This window comes from Motacilla alba, chromosome 4, assembly GCF_015832195.1.
Source record: "Motacilla alba alba isolate MOTALB_02 chromosome 4, Motacilla_alba_V1.0_pri, whole genome shotgun sequence".
Lineage (NCBI taxonomy): Eukaryota > Metazoa > Chordata > Aves > Passeriformes > Motacillidae > Motacilla > Motacilla alba.
In genome coordinates, this window is record NC_052019.1 from 39,368,289 (window position 1) to 39,395,302 (window position 27,014).

Consider the following 27,014-nt stretch of genomic DNA (forward strand, 5'->3'; position numbering starts at 1 on the left):
GTTTCGCAGCAGTTGCTCCGCTTGCTGCCGGCGCCAGCGCTGCCATCTGCCCGGGCGTTGGTGCCGCCGCCCGGGCCAGGGCTCGGGGAGTGCGGGCAAAGGCAGCGGGGCCACGGCGCTGCGGAGGGGAAGCCGGAGGAGGAATTCGGTGACCTCTGCCGGGTAACAGCCCCCTGCGCGGGCAGAGAACCCCCTCGGCGAGAACCGCCTGGGCAACACGACACGTCCCACCCGGCCGGCCCGTGGAAAAACGCCACAAACCAGGAGAGGGAGGCGGCCGGCGGCGGAGCGCAAGTTTGGGAGCCCGGCCGGGCGGCGCAGGGGGCGGCGCGGGGGCGGTGCGAGCGGCGCGGCGGGGCGGGCGGCAGCGGGGCCGGGCGGGAGCGCTGCTGTCCGCGCCGCGCCGGGTGCTGAAGGGCGCCCGCCGCCTCCCCGCGGCGCCTCGGGCCGCGGAGCCTCCCCGCTCCGCCTGCTCCCGCCGGGAAGCGCCCTGCCGGCAGCTGCGCCCACTTTGCCCCGGAGTAGTCGCTCGCTCGTTCGCTCCCTCGCTCGCTCGCCGGATCGCGGCGGAGCCGCTTGTGGCTTTGTTAAAGGAAGAAGTGGTGCTCCTCTCTTTGCGATTTGCACGAGGACTCCGTCGAGCTGGGGTTTTATATTTTTTTTGTTGGGTTTTTTTCCCCTTGTGGATTTTAGTGACTCTTGGACAAGGTAAGCAGCAATATCAATATATATACACGCACAGACGTATGTATTTTTCACGTAAATGGTAGCGGGGTGCTGGGTGGGATGGAGGAGCTGGCAATTAAAGGCAGAGCAAAGTTGGAAGCTTGGTAGCCCTTAGGTCAGGGTAGGGGCAAAGCTTGGAAAAAGGGTGCAGCTTTCAGTGAAAAGGGCTCTATAAACAAAAGATTCATCTGAGTGAAAAGTTCAAGGCTTGTTTTTATTGAAAACTGGCTCTCAGGGTAATTTTTAAATGGTTGAAAATGTTTTATATTAGGAATCTTGAATATTACAGAAAGATCTCAAAAGACATTACAGAGCCTACTTGGTATAAAAAGCGATTTGGAGGGACTAGAGAAGCTCTGGTTGATTCTGTCTGGGGGAGGACAGGATATGTGAGGTCATTCTGGGAAGTAGAGAGTAAAGACGGAATTAAAGAGGATTTGAAAGCATAGCCGCATGTTGCTCTGTGTTCTTGTGCGTGCCTGTATACGTGTGTAACAGAAGGACGGTGATACCCTGTTACTTGACAAACAATTCAGCACTGTAACGCTGTCAACTTGGGAAGCAGCACCTTTATGAAAGGCATCATCACCACCTCTGCCTCCAAGGTCAATGTGGGATGTGTGTGTCTGTGAAAGTCGTGAATTTTTGTCCTTTGATGTTGGCTGAACATCAGGCCTGCTCCCAGGCTGCAACTAGGCGTAAATGAGAATCTTGGATTTAATAATACTGTATTATGTTGCACTTGTAGGACTGCTGTTGTCAGTAATTGAATAGAACTGAGAAGTGTGGGCAGATGTAATGTCTTTTTTTTTTTTTTCAGCAGCGTTTAACATTTCGTGAGCTTGGTACAGAGCTCTGCTTCACAGAGGAGTTCGCTGCTGCTTCAGTGAGTTGTCAGAGTTGTGCACATGCAGAGCTCAGTGCTATACAGGGATTTCTGCGCACACTGAGCTGAGTGCCGTGCAGTGACTTCTGCACACGCAGGGATGAGCACCACGCAGGGGTGTCTGTCTGAGATTAAGGCAGATTCCAGAGGGAATAAGCTGCTGCTGCTGCTAGCCACTACTACTGATGAGATAACTGAACAGAATAAGCAGGCAAATGAGGTCCCCACCTTGTGTTTTTAGGATTATGTAGCACTTCATACTCTTTTGGTTGTGATGAATTTTCTTAGGAACTGGGACCTCAACCACAAGCATTTCTGTACACAGATGCCCTGCGCAGGTGCTAGCAGTTGTAGTAGCTGTGAACATAAAGTAACTTTTGTTGATGGGATGAAGCTGATGAAAGATGATTGCTTGTTAGTATTGTAGCATTTTTTTACTCCTGCATCATTTCCTTAATGTTAAGGCGGGTTCTATTTTGCTGAGTGTATCAGCTGGAGTATAAAGATAACCATCAGGCAGCAGCACAGAGCTACTGATGGGTAAAGTTGAAAGCTAGAAAAATGAGGAGAAAGTAGCTCAGATAGCCAAGACTTTCATTGCATTTGGGTAGAATTAGGAAATACGTTTTTATTGTTCTCTCCCCAGTCATAAAGCAGCTCTCTTCTTCCTCTCTCAGCAGTAGGGAATGAAAGTTCATTACATAGCACTTGCACTAGTTGCAAGCCTTCATTAGCAGTCTGTCCATCAGCTAAGACAGCTTTTATCATCTGTCATTCACATGAATATTGATTTGCTTTGAAATATTCTAATATAATTTTAAATTATGTCTTTTAAGGTATGGAGATTCAGGATGCTTACTTTTTGAAGTAGGCACTACAAAATTATTTTGAAAAAGTTACTGTGAACCATGTGGTGCAGGCGTTACAATAATACTGAGGGGAAGAAAGACCCACAACATTGCAACACAAACCTACCAATTATATATCTAAAATTTTAATGTTTATAGAGGGCCTGAATCTGCAAATCATTGTTCACTTGAGTGGTGTCTATTCATACACGTAGTCTTTTTCAGTTAACAGGACTACCTCCATCATTACATGATTAAAAGTCATTGACCTTTCTGAGATCAGTCATTTTACCAGCATAAATCAGATGATAAACTTTGATGCTAAGATATTAATTCTTTGCTTTTAAATTTATATCTAGTTGTTTTATTATGTAATAATTTGCCTTCATTTGTATTAGGCTGATTTATTTGACAAATCATGTTTGAAAAAGGGGTATTTGAAATTATAAATATACTCCAAAGGAGATAAAATGATGCTGCTATTTTTCAACAAAATGGTGTTCTAAATAGATGTAGACATTAAGTCTGGTCCATAGCCATTTTGGTCATTGGTTCTAACTAGAAGAAGTCTGTCTGCAGTGTCTGCAGCATGCTTGTTCAAGCACATTTGTAAACTTGTAAGAATGTGATTTTGTATAACATGTAGTTCCAACTCCTTTATCAACATCACACAAAAGTTGTTAATGACGTGACCAACCACGTGACTGGAGAACTAATGTGAAATCAGGGAGGAGTTTTATTACAAAAACAGGATTTAAAGAAAATTGAGTTTTAAAGAACTACTTTATGGACCCTTCTTAAGCTGACCAATGCACAAATGTGTGCATATGAGAGCACACAACTATTGAAAATATCAGCATATGCACAACCCTGTTAGGGGTCCAAAGCTTACTTTTTTCAGTGGATCACTTGGTTATTTCCTGATTTAAGGCCTTTGACAGCAAATGGTGATCCATAAAAGCCCAAATATTCTGGTTGCTCCATTCTAGGTTCTAGATGTACCTAGACATGGTTCTAGATGTACCATGTCTGATCATGTCAGTTTTTCATCCTGTTTTTATTTGTGTGTGAGTTTATCCAATCTCTGTTTAAAAGCAATGTTCAATCTTAGAAGAGTTGTTACAATCATGATATTACAATCAATTATGCTTTTTAAAAATACCAAACTTTTATTTTTAGAAAAATTCATGCTGTCCCAAACTGTGACTTTATATAACTTTTCAGAAAATACAAATTTTGTGTCACTTTTCTCTTTTAGAGACTATAAAATAATATTAAAAACAAAGCTCTGCTCAATTTTGTTAGTTTGAAATCTAAAGGTGGAGCTCCAATAGGAATAGTTCTGCCATTTAGCAGATCTGAACTTGGCTTTGTTATCTCAAAGGTAAGAGGTCAAATGAAGTTTCAGAAGTCATTTCTGATTAATTTTCTCCGGACTGGCAAATATTATGGGATAATTGTGGACATTAAATATTGCAGGAGTGAATCATTGGCTCAAGGGAAAGCAATGACTCAATTGCCACTCTTGACTTTGTTCTACAATTTTTCTAAGCAAAAGCAGGACTGTATTTGTTAACCATTCAGTGTAGCTTGTTCTGTTATGCTACATAACTTTAAAGCAAATAGATTAGCAAGTTTGTTTGTAAATCTGTTTAATCCTGTTTTTTTAGTTAAGGTTTTGTTTTTGTTTTTGTTTTTTTACCTTCTGAAGCACAGGGGATAGCTGTCAGCAAATGAAAAGACTGGAAACTTGTTTGCATATTATATTGTACATATTTAATGCAGCATGCTTTTTCCTGACTCTTGGTAGACGGAAAAGACAACAATTTTATATTATCAGAAGAGCAGCAAATCAAATGTTTTCTCTGTAGCAAAGAGACATTGATAACTCTTGTGGGCTGACCAAGAGCAGTGGTAGTCTAGCCCCTTTGAAAAGAGCGCCCTGTGAATTTCCCTTTAACACCTCCAATATCAAGGGTTACTACTGCCCTGGAAAAATATTTAGGAGAAATCAAACCCACAGCTTTATTCTCTTCTGTAATATTTTACAAGTTCTTTCTTTAGGTTTTGAATTGAGTAACCTCTAGTTACAAAGTTCTGGTAGGTTGTGTTCCTTTCTAGCACTTGCATTTGTTAACAGATGCATCTGCATTTGGATGGGCCAGTGCAGATCAAGGAATTACTGCACAGTTGTCGTTGCAGAAGAACTTCGAAAAGGCTCCCTAATTGCTGGTATCTTTCTTTTCCTCCATGCCATTGTTACTTCTGTTTGTATTGGCTAAATATACTGGCCAAGAGAGGTTGCTGTGGTTTAGCCAGGCATGATTCCTTACCAAGTGGGCATGGGAATGACTGGAAATGTGCTATTTGTTATCCATTTTTAGCTTTCTTTGATAGCAATGTTTATGCAGGTATTTAGGCCTTCTATCCTAGAAATTATTATGGTAAGTCTATTTAATTAATCTCTCTTTACATCATACATTATGTAAAATTAGTGGTGAATTATTTGGCTGAATTTGGTGAATTATATTGCTGAATCCTGCAAGTTGTAAGAAAATAAGTTCTAAAGAGTTAAATGAGGGGAGAGTTGGCAATGCTTGTACTGATTGCTTGAAGTAGGTTGAAGTTCACAGTTTATTTGCATTTGAATTACCTGAGGTTGGTGTCCAGCAGTGCTGTTCAGAGCAGACTTTTTTTTGTGCAATAAAGTAGTTGAAAGTGTTAGATGGAAGATGAAGGATATTTAAAATACTTCTTTCTTTTCCTGACAGAGAGAGCTTTCTTCTCATTTTATTCCAACTGAGGCTTATTGTAATCTGAAATATTTTTACCGCTGAATAGGCAGTCTTGTGGTAAAAGCCACTATCATTTTCACATCAGCATATTAAAAACTTTCTGAAAGTATTTTTAGTTCCTTCATAAGGAATTTCCTACTATCTGCAAAAAAACCAAAGTAATTTGAAAACAGCTCATAACTTTAATCAGATAAAAAACTTATTCATTGCTAAAAATACTCTTTTATTAAATGATAGGAACTTCGAAATTATTACTGTACATACTTTTGCTTCCATTAGGAAATAAAATGTTTTAGAGGCTTCCTTCATTGTAACTCTGAACTGTACGTGCTTTTGTTATTATAAGAGGCCTTTGTCTTCCTAAATAATATGTAAATCATTATACATATTTAAACAAATCAATGAGCAATAAAACAAAACAGGTAGAAAATTCTTACATGATGAGCAGAAGAAATAAACTTTGTTTTCAAAGAGCTTGCAGATTATGATTTGTTTTTGTTTCAAAGTTCAACATTTCAAGTTCTATTTCCTTTATGCCTTTTCTTTTGTAAGCTTTATTTAAAACACCACTATAACTGATAATATATGTTGGTTTTGGGTTTTATTAAATTTTGCTATAAATTATTGCTGGGAGAGAAAAACCAAAGCAATTTCACATCATTCTGGTAGATCAATGGAAATCTTGATTCATATGCAAAAGCAGTCAAAAGAATAAATGCCACCTTTGATTCTGTTACAGCGTGAATATAGTGCACTAATGTTACAATTATTTATGTTGTTGAGGATTATATTTGGTGGCAATCATGGCCTCCCAGTGACACTGAGAAACATGCAAGGTTCAAACACATTTAGTATATACACAGAAAAGACTAGTGTCTGCTTTCTGAGGACAAACTGTAGTGCAATGGGAAGCTAAATGCACATGAATGAATGACTAATTCACAAATACCTGTGGTTAAGAGTTGCAGTAGTCCAAATTTTTATTCATAGAGCAGAAAATTGCCTATTGTACCTAAATAAAAGAAGAGATGCACATTGTTAATTTTGAAAATGCTTTTGCATTTGTATTTTAAGAGAAGGAGAATTATTTTGTCACATTTTGGAGAGGTTTTTGTTCCTTTTGCATCATCATTTGTAGCAGTGTCTAATTTTCTCCCTCCTAAGGGTCTGGTTTGAGTCTTAAATCAACAAAAAGTTTTTGTAAGATGTGATGTTTGTACAACATCTTGGTTAACTATTCACCTTTTATGAAAGGTTTGAGACCTAAAAGAAATCTGAAATCCTGTAGCTTTGTTAAAGGCAGATTTTCTCAGTGTTTTACGGATATTCCTCAGGTCTGAGAGATGAATGCTCAGAAAATTCTCTGAAAGACAGTATCATTTCCAAACATTGGCGCAGTTATCTCTGCGATATTCATAAGAGTGCAAAATCTGATATTATCAAGGAGAGAATGTTTTGGATTGGGAGGACCGAAGAGATCTTCTCTTACCAACCCCCTGCCATGGGAAAAGACACTTTCCACTAGGTCAGGGTGCTCAAAGTCAGTCCAGTCTGGATGTGAACACTTCCAGGGCTTGGAACATCCACAGCTTCTCTGAGCGAGCTGTGTGTCAACACCCTCATAGTGAAGAATTTCCTCCTAATATATAATCTAAAACTGCTCTCAGTTTATTCTCCCTCATCCTATCACTACATGCCTTTGTAAAGCATATTCCTTCATCTTTTGTGCAGGGCCCCTTTAGGTACCAGAAGACCTCAGTGTGGTCTGCCTGGGACCTTCTCTTCTGCAGACTGAACAACCCCAAAACTCTGAGCCTGCAGAGGTGCTTCATAGGAGAGGTGCTCCAGCCCTCTGGTCATCTTGGTGGCTGGATGCAGTACTCCAGCTGGAGTCTCACAGGAACAGAATGGAGGGGGAGGATCACCACCCTTGGCCTTCTGTCCACAATTCCTTTAATGCAGCCCAATATTTTCTGTGCTCCAAGTGCAAATTGATGAGTCTTGCTGAACTTCTTGTCAACCAACACCCCCAAGTCCCTCTCACCAGGGATGCTCTCAATCAATTCTCCACCCTACCTTTATTTGTACTTGGGATTGCCACAACTCAGGTGCAGGACCTTATGCTTGGCCTTGTTGCACTTGAAGAGTTTTGCACAGTCCTCCCTTGCAAGCCAGTCCAGGTCCCTCTGGATGGCATCCTTTCCTTCTGGCGTGTTGACTAGACCACACAGCTTGGAGTCAGTGGCAAACTTGCTGATGATGCACTCGATCATGCTCTGCATGACACTGACAAAGATATTAAGTAGTGCCAGTCCCAATACCAACTCCTGAGGAATGCCACTTGTCACTGGTCTCCACTTGGATATGGAGCTGTTGACCACAGCACAGAGGGTCTGACCATCCAGCCAATTCCTCATCCACTGAGTGGTCAATGGATCAACTCCATGTCTCTTTACTTTAGATAAAAGAATATAATTTAAATTAAATTTAGTTTTGTTTTTTTTTTTTTTTTTTTTTTTTAAAGTAGCATCTTATTTTCACAGTGAGATCCTCTTTTCTCTCTGCTCTGTTTCAAGATGGAAACATAACTTCATCTCATAATGAGTTTTTGCAGTGGAAAGGCCACAGAGAAAGAAGAGAAGCCCATTATGACAATACTTTGGGTTTGTCCTTGTCAAGTTGAATTAAGTTGCACAGATCCTCCCTCTCCTTGCAACAGCCAAGGTTAGCCATAACCTCAGCTTCAGTGAGAAATTGATGTTTTTAATCTTGAGGGCTGATTTTTAAGTTGAAATTCAGTTCATCACAGAGCTGCTCTTCCATATTATCAAGTGCTCTGATGGAGAGAAAATTCTTATTTAAAATAAACTACAAGACACAGCACCATGTTATGATAGTTTGATTATATTTTTCATTTATTTCCTATGCTTTTTAAGGTGAATGAATCTTAGCTAGTATATTGGAGAGTTAAAATACTATTTTTTAAAATTGTTTGCCCTCTAACCTATATGTTATGTTTCTATCTTTCTTTTATACTATCTTTATATTCTCATGTAATTCAGAATCCCAGTGATAATTAATGCTATGGTAGTATTTCAACACAAAAAAAAAAAGTTTCTCCTTTAGATTTTTTTGGTATTTGCTCAAGGCTGATTTACAAAACAGTAATATTCTGTAAAGTTTCCTCTAGACCTAGATGCATGGGCTGATTTAGTTGTTTCCTTAGGACACTGAAAGAGAAGATCATCATTAACATCGCTCCTGATATTTAACTTTTGTATAATGTTAATTATTTTTTTTGAGCTGAAGATAGTTTTTCTAGTGGATTTAAACTGTGCTGCTTAGCTATAGTTGCAGTTTAGTCTAATGTCTAATAATAGGCTGGTTCTCTTATTTTATGCTTGGAGAATTTTTCTCTCAGAAATGTTTGAACAGTCTACATTTGTCTGTTCTTGGTGCAGTCAGCAGGTGGGGGGAGTTTTCTGCACCTTGGAGGTTGCATTTGAAACATTAGTAGACTGCTTCAAGCATCAGATCTTAAAATTGGTGTCCGCAAAAGACTAAAAATCTAATGTTTTAATATATTTATGTCCTTTATATCTTTTCTATGTGATAGCCACATTCATATACTGCTCTAGGCTTTCAGTAATCTCTTCCATGCATAAGTAAACTTCTGAAAGGGCTGCTATGCTTTTCTTTGTAAAAATATACATGATATGCCCTTAAATCATTAATAAATCTATACTGAAAATTTGATTTATACTTCCAAAGTCTCAGAAATCCATATTAAAAAAATAGCACCCCCCCGTTCTCATGGTTTCTCAGATAAAACAGCTCTCACAATAATAAAGAGATTTAAATGACAGTTTGTGATATAATTTGCTGACTCTAATGATTTAGAGTGCTTTTATTAATTTATGTGCTGCATCTGACTCTTCAATGAACAGTGTGAAGTATTATGGCAAATAATTTCAGTTTTATCATTTTCTGCTTGGCCTTTGAAAGACAAAGATCCAATCTGAGTGAGTTAGACTTGTAGTTTTTATAAGCTGGGCATGTTTCTGGAGTTATGAATAAATGGTGAAAGCCTAAAGAGCTGATCATGAAGCTCTCAATGGTTAAAAAAGTAAGCAAACAGATTTGTGCCTTCATTATTTTTTCTAACGAAGAAAGTAAACGGGCATGCATGGATGGAAATTCTCAATTTTGAAATTTTTATTGTTCAAGTGTTGAGTGCTAAATATTTCCCATTAAGAAAAATGTCTTCACTAGAAGGGTGGTCAGTCATTGGAACAGGCTGCCTAGGGAAGGGGGTTTGCCACTATCCCTGGAAGTGGTTGAGCAACATGGGGATGTATCACGTGAGGACACGTGTTAGTGGTGAACACAGCTGTGCTGGGCTAATGGTTGGACTTAATGATCTCAGAGGTTTTTTCCAATGATTAATGATTCAGTGATTCTGTTCAGTTGGGGCTCTTCCAAAAAGAGCTATGAAAGAAGTTGTGGTGTTATACATAAGCATTGCAAAAATCATGAATAATTGTTGGGGTTTTTTCAATATTCAAAGTAACGACTTGTTTTAAACTTCTCATACATCTGAGATCCTTAACATCTCAGATTATAATTTTGATTTTCAACATCAACTTTCTTATCCCATCATGCAGCAGAAGGTTTCTGTGGCATATTGATTTGTATCCATCAACTATGAGACCCACTTCAGTGTTTTAAAGGAAGGAAGATATTTGGGACTTTGAGGGATTTTGAAGCATGTGTTTACCATTTCTCTCTAAAACTGGATTTCTGAGGTTAGTATTGGTAAAGGTAACCAATTTACAAGCCACAGCAAATTTGGTGGGGGTTCAAGGAGGCCATTTGCTTCAAAGAGTTCACTGCTATCACTCTAATCAGTGAACATTTAAAGAAAAGTGTCTTCTCATCAGTCTTTTTTCTGTATTTCGACTACGTTTTTACACCAATAATCATTATGAATTTTTGATTGCTTTTGACCAGTCTGAGGGATCAGTTCTTTTATAATCCTGTAATAATTGCATTGGAATTATTTTTGAGTGGAACAGAAATAATGATAAGTAATTTTGTTCTATTTCTGGTATTTAAGTCCATCAGTAATTATCACTTTGTTTTCCCTGTGTCATCTTTTACACTGGGTTTACTTCATCTATTTTTGATAGTAATTTATTTTACAAAAGGCCTTTTTGGCTTCAAAAAACTTTTTTTTTATGTTAAAGATTGTGTATTTAATAATTTGTAACAAGTTGTAGCTGTTCATCATGTATCCTTTCCATGGAATACAAAATGTCAACAGCAAGACTTGACAAATTAAAACACCTCCGTAAGGAACTTAAATTGATGCACAGTGAAATAGAGAAGTGCTACTGAAAAGAGTCAAACTGCTTTAAAGTGAGTATGCAGTGTTGTGGAGGTTCAACTAATTTGCAAAGATATGAGGCCTAATAGTGAAACTTCAGACTTGAAATTCCCTGATTGAAAAGGGTACATCTAGGCAAAAAAAATTATTCTGAAGTTTGTTAGTAAGTACAAGCAGAGGAGAAGCAATCTAGAGAAAGACTTTTCCATAGTAAATGTTTAGTTATACTCCATGGAAAGTGGGGGCTTGGGAGTGGAGGGGAAAGCCGGTATTATCATGATGTGGAAATTTCATCTTTGAGTGTTTGAATATGAAAAATTACTTTTTAAGAAGTGTTGCTCATGAATTTCTAATTTAGGACATTTCTGAGTTTACCTAGTCTCTCCAGACTATAAAGAATTGGAGGACAAAATGGGAGGTTCTGCTTTCTAGGAACTGAACAGTATGAACAGGAGTTGAATCCTGCTCCTCCTTTTGGCTTGTACCAATGTCCATCTATACTGAGAAAAAGACACATAACTGCTCACAAGTGAAGGCTCAGAATTTGGCAAATCTGGGCTTAAAATCAGAGTGGAAAGGGAGTGGTGAAATAAAAACCTAGTAATTGTACATACAAATGACCAAAAACTCTAGCATGTGCTGTTAAGTATTTTTACAGGGAAGGACTTTAGGGACTGAGAAAGTTTTTCTTCTATTGTTCCATGTTAAGGGACAGTGTAATTTTTCTCTTCAGCAAGAATTAAATTTTAGTGTAAGATATTTAGGCAGAGGGTGGAAGCTTTGGACATATTTCACTGGAGAAACTCTTTTTTTTGGTGGTTATCACAGCATCTAGAAGAAGCATGTCATAGCATCTAGCATAGAAGAATGTAATTCCTTCTAAAAAGAGAATGAAATTCTTTGTGTATTTAAGGGAAGTAGCTACTTCCCTTAAATACATGAAAGAGAAGAAAAGTCTGCAATAGCTAAACCTGTAACTTGGTAGTTACTTTTCTTTCTTTCACTTTCTAGTGGGAAAAAAAAAGTGCAATTACTAAATTACTAGTGGAAAAAGAGAAGGAAAAAATAGCTTTTCTGTGCTCCCAGACTGAAAAGTGGTATGGTTACATTTACATTAATATTATCATAGCAAGTTTGCATCAGTGAAAATATGAGGATAAATCAGACACCATATGTGCAGCTCCACATTTAATTACTAGACGAACACTTCTGTAATGAAGATTATGGCATTGTTTTGAAATTTGCATTCTCCTTTTTATCCTTGCATGTATATTATTTCTGGCCATCTGCAGGAAATGTTATAAAATTGGAACAAGTGGGAACATCTAACAACAGAAAACTATTAATGGCAAAAGTCAGTATTACTAAAGAGTAGTCCTAAATTGCTGGATGTTCATGAAGGGCTGTTATGACGAGAAAACCACCCTAAAAACTAGAATGCTACTCTAAGATGATATTTACAATAGATAAAATACTAGGTAATTGAGAGTCACAATAGCACAAAAGTCTTCCATTTTGCTGTGGGGTTCTTGGTCACGTTTGTTGTCACAACAAAGTAAGAGAGACACTGATGTACTAAGCTTGCTTAAACAGCCTGTCAGTTATATTTTAAATAAGTTGATTTAAAGTTTATTGTATTCGCTTTGATGTGACTGGGCAAGTAAAGCTATGATCAGAGAATAAGGTGTACAATTTCACTTTATAGCTAAATCGATTAATAGTATTAATTGAACTGTGTTGGGGTCACTGCTATCCCTCGTGTCTCATTACACCTGTTGATCAGTCTTTCCACTGGCCAGTGGTGTTGATATGAGTGGTGAGCAGGATTACAGAGCTGATTCATGGGTGATGTTCGAAGAAGTCAAGTGACTTTGGAAATAAGGGATACTTTTTTATACTTATAATGGCATCTATTCTCTTTTTTTTCCTCAGTATGTACTGAATATTCTATGGTTCACTCAGAACTGTAGGGAACTCGGAGGCTGTGGTATTATTTAGGAACATTAATAGGGAGTATGTAGCAGAACCTTACAAACTGGATCTTGGGTTGTTGGTAGGGCTGGCTTCAAGCACAGGAGGCTGCCCAAAACAGTCAACTTTGAGAGAGAGCAGCAATGGCTGTGCTCTAGTTTTGTTTCAAGTGTTCAGCATAGAAATTGTAACCACTGGGTGCAGTGTCAGCACTGAGTGTTGACACTCTTTTATTAAGTGAGGAATTAGGGAATATGAGCAGTGTGCATTGCTACATGGAATATCCCCTCTCCCACCTTAGCAGCATCTGCTTTTCCCTCATCTGCACCATGCCAAGAAGATGAACAGTGAACGTCATTCATCAGTTTGGTCCCCTGCGTTTACTGCCTTTATTCTTCTTTGGCACTTTCTTTTTCTTCCTGCTGGAACTTTCTATTGCTACAGATCATACTCAGTATTTTTGGAGGAGGCAAAGAGAGAAAGTCTGACCTGGGTTTGCTATCAGCTGTGGTTTGAGATGATCTGTGTCTTACTCTGGAGGATGGAAGTTATCATCACTTCTCTTTGCTGAATGTCAGATTGCCTCATTTATGCAAATTTAAGACTTTGAAGATGACAAAGAAAGGTGGATTCTTCCCTCTATCTATAGGCAGGGTAATCCTGATTTTTCGAAATTAGAGATTTTCAGAAGGCAAGAATGATTCTATGAAAGTAATTAATATTAAAGTGATTAAAGTCACTTGGCTATCCTCCACTGGGGCTCTTTCCACTGCTTAATAGTCACATAAGAACTGCAAGAGAGTAAACAGTCTTCAGACTCTATTGCATGTTGCTGAATCAAATAAAAACCTTCAAAATAACTGTATTTTCCTTCAAAATTTCTGTATTTTGTGGCTTCTCCTCTGGATAACAAGAAATACTTGAATTTGCTGAGAGGTAGGCATTCCCAGACCTTCAAAATACAGACAGAGGCAAGAGAAGCTTTCAGTTCTGATAGCATAGGGATGCTTACCTTAGTCAGCACTGAGGGTAATTCATGTGACAGTAACTGATTCATCAATAAAGAGCCACTTGGACATTTGCCACGTGATCAGTATTTGTGACAGAGCAGCTGGAATGTGATGTTCAGCAATATCTCCTGGCTCCTCTTTGTGAGCATTGCACTTCAAAGAGGTGTCCTGGACAATCCCAGAGTCAATGTGGTTGAATCAAAAAAATGGGAATAGTGTCAAGGTGGGTTGAAAGAGGGGGCACAGACTTGTATTTCAGGGAGGTGGGGTGGTCATTCTTCAGGCTGTAGCTTCAGAGTGACATTTTCACATGACAACAAATGGGATGCTCTTGCCTATGCACAGAGTTCATACCAGATGTGATATGGAGTGTCTGGTGATGGCATCTGAGCGTTAATTTCTACTAGAAATAAAGGGGTTTTTTTGGTTCAGAGGCTGTTTCTAGTATTTCCTGGCACATTGATGGTCAAAACTTAATTCCAGTCAATTCTATATGAACATTTTTTGTATTTCTGCTGTATAAATAAAACTGAAGATATTTACCTTTTTGCCTTTCCAAAAGTAACCAAACAGTGCAAAAAATTCCCCTAAAAACCTAAAAAAACCCAAACCAAATAAAATATATAAAACTTTTTGGTTTTTTAAGTCAATGAACACAAAAAAATTGTTTTCAATGCATTATACAATGGTGGTTGAGGAGACACAAAATACATTCCTTTCGCATACTACCATTTCATCACCACATACTGGCTGCTCCTTGCTTTGTATTATCTGCATTCCATTCTTCTTAGAAATGACAATTGTTTAAGCTCAAGAATTAAAAAAACCTCCTGTTTTTACAATCGTATTTAGCTACAACCTAATCAGGAAATGGCAGGTTTTTCTGGTTTACTGCCAGCTTTCCAGCATGCATGTGGAAGGCTTCTTCCTAGTAGTTATATTAGAGTGGTATAAAACTATAAGCAATATAACCCAGTAAAATAGTATAACACAGTTAAAACATAGCAGGAAATGAAGGTTTGGATCCTATTGAATGGGGTTACAAGCATGCAATATGAGAAATGCATTGTTTGATTGGAAATATCTTTGCAAAATTTAAAGAAGACTTCATTTTTTCTAGGAAAAGTACTAAAATGATGAACTGCATTTAATATAGATAATAGAACGTAAATGACCAAATCAGCTGTCAGTTTGGTTTTTTTTTTGATCAGGTATGATAGGGTGAGGTTTTTTTGTTCTGTCAGATCTCAGAAAAAGTGTGTGTTTGCTTCCTGTCTGGTTTTTTTCAGTCTGTTAATTTCTTTTTATGTAAGGTGAGAAAATCCTTCTTTTGTAGACTTGGACTTGAACATCCAAGCACATGGCACTAGGAACCTCTGCCAGCTTTATGACTTATAAAACAAGTGCTATTTTCTGTATTTCTTTCTGATTGTGCTGAATTGAGGCTCATGAAGAAAGTTGACCTTTGTGACAATAAAGAAGAAAGAGAGTTGAGTCACCACAAAGCAGGAAAGGAGAGAGGCAAAAAACTCCACAGCAGTTATATTGAAAAAGAGAAAATACCTGTAACTAGTTTGGCTATTCGAGTACAGAACACTTCACTCTATTTGTATACTTCTGTTAACCTGTATGAATAGACATAGATTTTTTTCTAGAAACAATAACAAGAAACTTTGAATTTTTTTCATTTTAGTTAACGGAGTAATTTTAAAGTTTTGTTTCCATTCTTGTGAATGTTCATTGCAACTAAATACTATAAATAGGGTGAAATTCTGTACCAAACATAATAAATGTAGATTTTAGAGTTGTTTTCATGTTGTCAATTGGGTCAGGATTTCATCTATAGTTAACTTAATTATATTAATGTGGGCATTGGGGGAGAGTACTGGAGGGCAAATGTATTTTTGGTTCAATCCTGATAAGGACAAACTGCCCTCAGCTACAGATAGTCCTTGTTTATTTTAATAGCTGCAACATTCGTCAGTCCGTTTGGTTACTGATTGAGCTGTGCTTCTATCCAATTGCACCAAAATCCACATGCATCTTTATTCTCTGCAGTTTGATAACTTCATGTTTCCTGTCAGTGCTTGTACTGCTGTGTATGCTCCTCTCCATCACACCAGAGTGCATCCATGTCCTTCTGTGTTTCAGGAGCTCGTGGTTACTTACATGTCATGGACTTTCCCACATCACATCTCTTGCTGATATGCACTCTTGTAATCTTCCCATCCTATGAAGACTGCTGAAATGCTACTTCCCCTGTCCCTAACTACCTTCTCTCTTCACATTTTTGTGGTTTAGGACTTGGTTTCCTTCTACTGTCCTTTATAATTCTTTCATTATTTCAAATCTGATTAGAGGCAAATAACTCAAATCAGTCTATTCTGATCTTGCAATTTTCTTGGTGATCTTGAGGAACAATCTCCAGGGGGGTTGAGTTTAAAGCAGCTGAGTTATTGAAGAATCTCTTTCTCTGGGTAAAAAAGATGGGATCCATCTCTGTTGGCTACAGCACTTCAATGCAGAGAGTTTCATAGGTGTAAAGGGATAAAATCATAACATTACCCAGAATACTTAATGGAAAGTGATTCTCCAAATTATTATGGCTGTTCATATCATGGTTTAGCACTCATATCATGGTTTAGCACTTACCCCAGGAATTCAGTAACACAAAGGTTTCAATGGTTTTTTTGGTAACTACTGTTTTACCAAACCTCAATGTTTTCTTGAGTAACAACAGAGAGAAGTAAGGATGGTAGATGAATACCTCACAGCAAATATGGAGAAATTTAATCTTTAATTTAGCAGCTCACCTGTTTAAAAAAAAATTGTATCTTAAGTGGCCATTTTGCTTTCTCTAGGATAATGTCTTTTCTCAAATGTGCTCTTAACAATTTACTATGGAAGTGCCAACAGCTGTTGTTTCTTCTTACATTTAGTTAATGTTACTAGTGTTTGATTTTAGAAGGAAAACATTAAAAGCTTGAAAACCAAAATATTTATCTTTTCTAGCATGTGCAAAGGACACAGCTACACAATGGTATGCTAGGTGTCAATTTACAAATTTTGTGAAATATTAACAGTACCAAGATACTCACCTGAGTTCTAAGCTGGCAGGTTTTCTGTTTCTGGTTTCATAACATAAAGTGGTTGAATTCCCATCAGTTCAGATACTGCCATGATGGTAAACATTAATCCTCTAGGATATTGAGGAACCAGCTGTGACAAGTTTGCTTAATGAGGGAAGAAAGAGACCACTTCACTAACAGTATAACCTCCACAAACCAGCAGTTGCATATATCAATGATGCTAAAATCACCCTGAGGTTGATACTGAAGTCTTGGGAGAAAAATAGATCAATACACACAACTCAAATCCTTTAAACAAAGCTCCTCTGAGTAACTATAGTACTCTCATTTTGTTCTTCTTTCGGAAATATTAAAGACATTATGAGACCATGTGAAGAACTTATAAGAAGGCTTTAAAATTGCCATTTCTCATTTTATTATAATTCATTGAAACTGGGGTTGCTAACACTAAGACATCTGGGTGTCATCCTTTGTATAAATAAATAAATATACTGAAAATGGTAAGATAAAATTAGAGCATGAATTTAATGTTAAAGGTAAGTGTCCTTGCTGCATCTGCATTTCAGGAGCTTCTCAGAAATGGCCCTGGCATGATCAGGCCACTTGTGTACAGGTTCACATGAGCCACTGCAAATCTTTAGGGCCAATCCCAAAGAAGCCCTTCTAGAAAAGCCCTGGGCAAATGGATCTTGCTTGCATACCCCCACAGAGAAGGGATGGGCTGCCTGGGCTGCTGCTCTTACCCACCAGCACCTGGCAGTGCAAGTGGCGGAAGGCAGAGAGAGTAACAGTGAAAGGCAGGGAAGTCTGGCCCTTGTGCTGGCTGCTCACCACGGTGATGCCTGGATGTTCAAGGGCCTGCCCTCCACCTTCTGCTTATGCGGCGTGATGGTTTTGCAGTTTAAATCAGGAAAGGAGCGAGGGAGAGATGGACAGGAGTCAGCAGAAGGCAGGGTTACATCTGGCATGATGACGGCTTTCTGTGAGATTTAAAAAAAAAAAAGTTTCTCATCCTGTGTGTTCCAGCACATGAGCTGTCAGTGGCATTGCTGGCTGTTCCAAAATGACTTGCCAGCCTGTTTTGGTGGGTGAAGGATGAAGAGCATGTGCCTGCACAGTGAGTGGCTGTAGCCACATAAAGTCGCAGCTGAGAGACAGAACAGATTGGTGCGCAGATGTACGAGCTGTCGGCTGCTGTGGCAGCGCTGCACTTCACTGTTGCAAGCCCCAAGCCTGCTGTACATAGTTAAGGTGACCTAACCACTCTGGTTCAGAGTGTAGCTGCCACTTCTGGAGGAGAACTGGAAGGTGGCAGCATGAAGTGTGCAGTGCTCAAAAGCTGTCAGGAAGTCGTGGGGTTGAGAGCTGCCCCCATGACACTGTGATCTGCTTTCCACGGTGCATTTTGACAAGGAGAAACATTCCTGGATATGTATTTCAGCTACATTCATAAGAAAATATGATACTGTGACTACCTTGTAAGAGACTCATTTTTGGTGTAAAGATAACTATTGTAAGGTTTTTGAAGGCAGGCTGTGTGTGAAGATGTGGGCACTAGGGTAGAGTAGAGGCAGGCTAATGGGAAAAGACATGCTTTTAGCTAAAAATTCTGCTATTCAGTCAAAGTTAATGCAGTATAATTTTCTCTGCACAAGAAAATACTTTCTTTGCTGCTACCTTTCTGCCATGAAACCATAAGGGTAGATAAAGGTATCTTAAGAAATGGTAACAAAGTATTCTTTCATGCCGGGTTATTTGTGTCCATCACGATATGCAATGAAATCCTCAAAGTCATGGGCGATGAATCATGGTTTATATTTATTACTGCGGCTGTATTATAAACCTATTAATAACACTGAATATGGTGACATAGCTTATGGTCTTTTTTCTGATCCCCACAAAACAGACAATTAATTTTATTCTTATTTATTTTCAGATTAATAATATCTAGAAGACAGAGACTGACATTTTCTGTAAGCATACAGTGCGACTCCTTGATATGTTGAAATTGACCTTTTAAATAATTCCCGGTTAATATCTGATATATCTTTTCTTTTAAAGGCAGGAGGAATGCAGTAATTGGGCCATTATTTAAGATTTCATTTATTATACTTTGTAAGGGTGTTAAGTTGATCATATCAGTTTATTGAGGTGGAATATTTACATTTTCAAATGAATTATATCTCTTCTCTTAAAGCCAAATATCCTGGCTAGTCACCATTTATCAACACAGAACAGAGTATAACAGCTGAGAAATTCTGGGGGAAAAAAAAAGAGCTGAAAAATGGCAAAGTTCTTAATTTGAAGTATGTATGCATTTTAAAATAGTGCATTCTTGTAACTGGGTGTATGTTTCAACTCTTTATATAAAGTCTGGCTGAGCCAGGTTACATTAATTATATTTTTTTAGTGCGCTGTAAATACACATTGTCACATTTGGAAGTGGTTGTGTAAAATACAATATCTTTTCAATCTTCTCTGTGAAGATTACAGCATGGGGACAGGTAAAGTAGTGCTGATTGTGCCTTTGCTAGACTCTCATAGGCGAAACCTCTTTCCTATTCCAACAAGAAAAAGTTAGGCGAAGAACAAAATTTGTATTACCAATGAACTGCTGAGAAGATTTAGAAATCATAATAACTTTGAGAAGAAACATTCACTATGGTATTGTAGACTATGTTAATTATTATTAGATATTTATAGATAAGGTGTCAGAACTGGGATTTAGTTTGTTTTCCACAAAGTATTGGAAAAGTATTGGAAAAGCACTAGCAGGAGAGAAAAGGGAGATATAGGTTTGCAGTACATTTCCTCAAGAATTTTAAGACATTGTCTCTAACTCAGCAGTGACTATCTGATCATCAGGGTGATGGTGGAAACGCTGTGAACTTTTCTTTGCTTTAAAAAGAAAAAATCTCTGAAAATTATTTCCCTTACCTAAAAAAGGCAAGTGAGATATCCTAAAGTATTCCTTTTGCCAGTTCAGAAGCTATAGCTCTCCCAGCAATGCTTCTCATCCAAGAGTTTTAAGGTATAAAGCTTGACACAGAACAAAAAAATCCTCTTATAGGTTATAATTTATAAAAAAAATTCAGAATTAACTGAAATGGAAAGAAATCAATAGTGGGAAAACTGCAGAGTACATCAGATTCATGAATGCTCTGGAAATGGGCTAAAAAGTGAAATGATAGATCCTTCTGAGAATCAGAAAGTAAAATCTAAATTTGATACTGATTAAATTACTATACAGTGAGAAATAAGGAACAGCCATTATGTGTTCGACATCCTTCGTTCTATTCCTCCTCAGCTCATGAGGAATATCTAAGGATGATAAACAGCACATACGACTTCTACAGCATCGATCAATTTGATGCTAAAATAGTGCATTAAGCTCATTGTTAGTAAGAAAATTAATGCACATTGAGGAAAGAAACTCAGCACCCTACTTATTTGTGTGCAACTGGGGAGAAGCCCACCCCCTAATTATTTACATGCAATAAGTGGCTGTAAATTAACTGTTTCCATTAATAAGATGGATGATATGGAGTTACTGCTAGTAGTTGTTTAAGAATTTCAGTTCAGTGTTTACAGGCAGAAAAATAGTATATATATGTTAAAATATGTACAGTTAAAATATGTACTGGAATATTTAATAATTTTTAAATTTTTCTTTGCATTTTAACCTATAATCTACATTATAAGTGAGCAAAGAAAGTGTGCAGAGAAAGAAACAGGAAAATGCAGAGATAAAGACCGATATCTGCTTAAAGAGAGAGTAAGCCAAGTAAACTCATCAGATTTCCATACATGGTTATATGAATACAAAGAAGCAGTCTTCAGTGAAAATAAAAGTAGACATATAGTAATAACCTAGAAGCAATTATTTTACAAATATTTAAGTAATGAAGTTAAAATTACAGAAGAATGTTATCTAAACACTGAAACACCAAGTTCTGCTGGATTATAATAATGAGTAGAGGGTCTATATAATTAATGCAAATTTGAGTTCAGAAATATGTAATTTTGCCCCAGAATGCATGATATAACAATTTTTCAAACTTTTTTTTCATTTCTTGATAATACAGTGTTAAAAGAAAATTAAAACCCCTCTTTGTTTATAATTTGGGCTGTACCTTCAAGTAGAAATGAGAAAGAAACAATTTTAGGTAACATGAATATATAGTCTTGATACCTTATTTCTTTCTGTTCAGCTATGTGCAGCACCAAAATCTGGAGTTGTAATGAGGCTTTGAAAAGTCATTTTTACTCCTGACCTTAGTTCAATGCACTAACAGTGTAAGTCCTTACGACAGATCATATTTTCTCTTAAAATAAAGGCTTCATAATAGTACTGTATTAAGGAGAACTGTGGTTTTGGTAATAATTTTATAATAAGTAATCATTTAAGTTACCCAATAAATTTAATAGAAAACGTATGCTACTTAAAAAAGGTGGATATTTTAATTTCTAAAAAGGCAAAAAATAACTGCATAGACCCTGCATACTTTTTGGATTTCAGGTGGCATGTGTCCAAAAAGCTTATTTTTTAAATTTGTGTTGTAAGTGTTCAAGTATCAGGCAATGAAGTCAGAAACTGAGCATGTAATAATTTTCTTTTCTGTACTAGTACAAAGGATAAGCCTTTCAAGGTCAAACAATTTTCAAAACTATAAGGACTCTATTCTTTTACACCATGTGAGACTAAAATATATTCAGTTCGTGGGAGGGTGGTGGAATGTGGCTGCTCTTACAACCTTCTGTGAAATGACTGTTTTCCAACCAAATTTTCATTGTACAGAGAGGTATTCTAGAAGTGCACAAAGTGGACAAAAGTTCAACCATGCTAGTCTTAGCATGCACAAGTGCTAAACAAATCTGATTCTGACCTTGAAAGTCAACAATTAAGTATTTTTAAAAAAATTCAACAAGCACAAATAAATGTTTTCTTTGAGATTAAAAATCAAGGTTCTGATTTTCCATATTTCTTTTGTTCTGTTTCTTGTGGACTTCTTTTTTTGTGGTTTTTTTTGTTTGTTTGGTGTGGTTTTTTAATGGACTTACTTTTCCAGTAACAGTGATATTGAGAACTCACACATAGTCAGTGAAGGAAAATGCCATTCCATAATGTACTTGAATCCTCAGAGTTCTGAAGCAGTCTTTTTTTGGTGTTTCCTGTCAGTAAACTAGATTACTTCTAATAATCCCATAGCGAAGATCCACCAGGACACCTGATTAGCTCTTCTGTTTTGGTGGAAGATTGAGGGGAACTCAAGAAGAAAATTTCACTGTGTCATTTCCTATCCTCAGTATAATATCCTCTTACTGAGCAGGTGTAGAAGAACAAGCCTCAAGTTATTTATGTAAAATATCCTTCTGTAATAGAGCTTGTTTTCTGTGTTTCAAATAATGCTCTGCTTAATGTATTCTGTGCAAGCTCTCCTAAGAGAGATACTTCTACTATGTATATTAGAAAAGCTGGAGTGACAAAGAAAGGTAATTGAAGTGAAAACTGTTGGAAAAAGTAATGATAAACGAGATGAAATGTTACGTTTGATTAATAGGGAGAGCCAGAATGAGATTGGGTTTGGTGGAACAAAAGGTAAGTGATTTCAAAGTAATGTGGTGTATTAATGTCGAGCTTTTGTTTGAATTACAAGTGTGAAGGCAAGGCAGGCTGGTAAAAATCCGCTGAAATGAGGATGAAACAGACCTTTCAGTGGTTTTACCAAGTTTGGTAGAGTAGTCCCCAAGGAAGGGTAGCAGACTTAAGTAGGATCTGTTACTGAGACTGTGAATAGAGGTAAGAGTAGAGTCCATTTACTACATGTAATATCTCCACAGGAATTAATTCTATTCAGTTTCTCTGCCTTCAGGTGACTGTGAAGACTACTGCTAAGAGAGGAATGATAGGAATCAGAACCACAGTTTGTGTAACAGTATTGCCAGGAGCATGACTGTAAATGATACAGGATAATAAGTGATCCCCAATTTGTTCACATTTTATGCTCAGATGGTTTCCCATAGAAAAGAAAATGTCAGGCAAGACTTCAAAATTTGGTGCACAGTCTGGCTGCTAGGGTACTCTTATGATGTTTTGTACTTATTCCTGTATATCTTGATTCTTATCAGAGGTTTCCATATTGGCAGGCTAAGTGAAATAAAAGCAAAGTAGAAAGAGGAAAAAAAAACCCACTCATGCATGAAAGTGGCTCATCTCTGCCCCATAATGCAGGACAAAATAATATAGACTAGCAGACTGACTTGGGAATATTTTGAAGTAGTGAAGATCAATTTACTGTGTTGTCTGTGTAACATGATGGTTTCAACACAAATGCTGATTATCAATAATAAATACTGCATATCTCTAAAAGGTTCTGAAACCACTTATGTAATGTATGTGTGTACATTCATTAAGAACTGTATAAGGTAACTCTCATGCCATATGTATCTATGATTCTGTGAGTATGATTATTATAAACTTTTAGGTTGTGAATAGTGCATCACAAGAGACCACATTTAAAATAAAAAGTTGATTAACATATGATTGATGATAATTTCTTTTCTTTCATCTGAGAAAACTTACTGCATTTTTCACCACTGCTTTTCTTTTATGTTCTGTCTTTTCTTTGGCTTTTCCTGGTTGTTTCCTCAGTGACTCCCTCATATGAGTGATAAGAAAATTATTAGTTCAACACAACTGAATTGATACTGCTGTCCCAAATACTACCACCATTTTTTCTCTTTGCTGTTGTGCCAGATGGATTGTCCTGTATCTACTGCATTTATTCAAGTCCACAATTGGATTATCAGCATTGTAAACCTTTATTATACAGCTTATGCTAAAGTAATATTGCATCTCTGAACTCGTACATTTTATTTTCACAGAAACAGACCTGTAAAGATGTTTATGTGGTGGTCCACTGTTTTACTTCTTGGATGCATTTTGCTGGGAGCAGAGGGGTGGCCAGTCAAGGAAGGATACGACTTTAGACCCTATCAGCCCCTAATAAGATTACGGCACAAGGTATGGATTATTCTCTAATAGTTCTTCCTTTTCTTCCATGGTCAAGGGATAAATTGCACTCTAGCCTTGTCTTTTTTTGTGTTTATTGGAGTTATGTTCAGAAAACAACTTTTTCAAAGGGAATGAGATAAGATCTGTTTTAGCTTCAAAAACAAGAAATGAGTTATATTGACAGAAACTCAGAGGGGGAGCCAGGAGAGGCTCTCTCTTAAAGCAGCTGTCAGCATCTGCTTAAGGCAATGACTTGTCCCAGTCCTCAGTGAATTTCAGTCCAAGCAGCATACAGGGAAACTGCCCATGAAAGAAGAATGGTGTTGAAATTAACTGATGAATAGAAGCTTGTTTATAAGAGGTAGATGTTCCCAGGGCTTGCTGAATTTAGCAGTTTTGGACCATGGCAAAGTGCAGATGTTTTGTGAGTTACATGGTTCCCATACTCAGCTACTACGTGCCATTCAAATTTTGCCCACCTGATGCTCCTTTGTCGTGAATCCAGGACTCTCAAAACAGTTCTCAGCTGCCCTTCTTCTGGTAGCTGAAAGGGAAACTTCTGTGGTGCTTCTGTAAAACAAGGAAAAGGGCTGAAATATTTCCATGGGCTATCTAAAGTTAGCATAGTTCTGATCAACTTAATTCTTTCTTGGCATGGTAGTCATGGGAGCAGCAACTGAGGTGTCTTAAGACCTACAGTCAGGCCAACAGAAATAATAAAAAAATTTCACCCTTCTGAATTTCTGTGTTACAAGTAAAAGGTCTCAATTATAGCCAGAAATTCTAAATGTTAGTTTCTATTAATGTTTCAAGATATTGCTAGTTTTATTTCTCAGTACTTTTTTTTGTGAAGTATGAAAACTATTTCTTTTTGGTCCTCAGTTTAATAAAAAGACCCAATAGTGTGTCATTCTATCTCAGCTTATAAGGAGGAACTGACAACATGAGTTCTCAAACAAGTATACTACTTGCCTATTAGCTAATTATTGTATGCTGTGTACATTAAATACAAAAGGGTTCTTAACAGATAGAAGGTAAATCTTAAAATCATACAATTATGCACCCTCTAGAGAATGTTCTCAATCAGAATATGACTGAATCAGGCCACAGTTAAGGAAATAATAACTGTATCAGCACACAGGTTTTTATGCTGAGTATTTTTCAAAACTTTGTCTCGTCACTTTATTTCCATTTGACAGCTGTAAGCAAACTAAAATAAAATAGCAGAAGAAAAGTACTTTGAAATCTAGAAGGAAGACAGAGACTAGTAATGAAACCATGGAATAAATCATGTGAGAGAGAAATCACATGTGCAAAAAGCCCCTACACAAAACCATGAGGACTGAGAGAGCAATGAAGGATAAAATGCGGGCTATGATTAGCATTATATCTGAGGTTAGATGGTCTCTGGTCTTAATGAATGTATGTGGAACTATTCATATGTTGCTGTTTCTTAATTATACTTTTAATATACTGATAACTCTCATATAATTCTTGGAATATGCTGTCATAAACTTTTCATGTTTAATATTGGGGGAATCACACATATGCAAATAACATACAAATAATTAAAACTTGATATAAAGCTTTGTATTGAAAAATATGGTGGGTTTTTCCTTAGGCAATATGTCTAGATAAAAATTGTTTTAGTGTAGTTCAGCTTTTAGTATTAGGGACATATGTTTCTCTAAAAAAACCCTAGGAATGTAAAACTTTTCTAAAGTCAATTTTTAAAACCAACTTTAGCACAGGTAGGCATACTCAAAATGTAAATAATATGGTAAAAAACTTTCTGCTTCAATCAAACACTTAATAAATCAAGTGCTTAGATTAAGTTATGCTGATAGAATACTTACAGCAAACAGATGATAATGAATATATGCAGTTATATTTGCTTTGATCAGGCAATATGTATGCAAGTTTATGTGTGAAAAGATTAAAAAAAAAGTAAAAAGAAGATTAATCTCTCTTGCTCTAATAAAGGGGAATTTATCTGACTTGAACAATAGTCCAACCAGAGCAACTTTAAATGTCAACCTGCAGGGAAAAGCAATCCTGTTGGTACTTAGGTATTATCTTGAAATAATGATTGTGTTTGTGGTGGAAACAGGCATTCATATCATAAAGGTTGTGTTGTTTTAAAAGGGATTATGAACAATTTCAGCTTCTCATGCATAGAAATTACAAGTAGGAATTTCGTGTGTATATATGATAATCTGAAAGCATAAGAATAGCATTTCTATGGAAAAAACTTTATAAGTAGGAAAAAATTATGCATAAGAAAGCATTATTTTACTTTGAGCACTGGAACTGATTGCCTAGAGAGCTTGTTGAGTCTTCATCTTTGCAGGTGTTTAAAAACTGTCCAGACATGATCTGGGACAGCCTGTCACGGGTGATCATGCTTGAGCAGGGAGATATGACAGGGTGACCTCCAAAGGCCCCAGTATTCTTTGATTCTGTACGTTATTATAATATACCATTAATTATAATAATGTTCATTATCATGGCCGTTATAATGGTAATGAAGATCAAATGTTCGACTGCATTGTTTATATATGAAATATTCAAACCCAGGAAGAGATGAGTTCTCTTGAACCAGAACTGAGAATGATTATTACAAAGCACTCCTCAAAGTTGTTTTCAGTCACCTTCCCTTGTTTATCTGCCACATTTATGTGGTTATGCTGAAAAGTACTAGGCTGTGTCTGAACAGCATGTGAATTTTTTGTTGAGCCAGGTAATCCTGGGTTTTTCATTTGTCAAAACACTGGAAAAGTTTGTAAGGTACTTTCCATTTGGGAGTCTTCTTGCATTGCTGCTGAAGTATTGTGAGCAATTTGTTAATACCTAGGTTCCCACCTGATATTGTTAGGAAGTATTTTTAGCATCCTAATGAATTTTCTTCTGGTAATTTGCATGCCTCTGACAGAGACCAATGTTTATGCAATGTCTTCAGTGAAAGAGTGTATGCTCTGAGATTTCCAGGTATAAACAGGCAGGTGGCAGCCAACAGAATGGCAACAGTTGGCTGCAGATTCTCTGTCAGACGCTAAGAAATATGGAAAATAGCCTGTACATCCATATGCATACTCCAGAGCATGCCAGCTCTGCATATCTAGCTAACACAGGCGTGCACAACCCTCCTTGGCATGCCAAGTGATTCACATGGTTTAGGAGAGAATGATACCAGTGACAGTGCCTTGTTGTTAATGAACTCCTCATGGGTGGGGAGCAGTTCAGTTTTAGTCTCAAGGGACAGTCAGTGAAGACGTAACTTAGTCCTTG

At 37.3% G+C, this 27,014-nt stretch overlaps 1 protein-coding gene across 6 annotated transcripts in view; it reads left to right on the forward strand.

The window, feature by feature from the left end:
* Positions 1-404: 404 nt before the first annotated feature.
* Positions 405-27,014, forward strand: part of FSTL5 (follistatin like 5) — a 271,571-nt gene continuing 244,961 nt past the window's right edge. For 2 of the 6 annotated variants that reach the window (XM_038136445.1, XM_038136451.1), the window contains exons 1-2: positions 405-708; positions 23,597-23,735. In XM_038136445.1, coding sequence (XP_037992373.1) covers positions 23,613-23,735 — 123 coding nt within the window. In that variant the 5' untranslated portion in view covers positions 405-708; positions 23,597-23,612. Of the gene's footprint in view, positions 709-775; positions 1,332-1,546; positions 1,613-20,922; positions 21,008-23,596; positions 23,736-27,014 lie in introns of those variants that run through there. The other 4 variants (XM_038136446.1, XM_038136448.1, XM_038136449.1 and 1 more) reach the window with 4 other exon arrangements.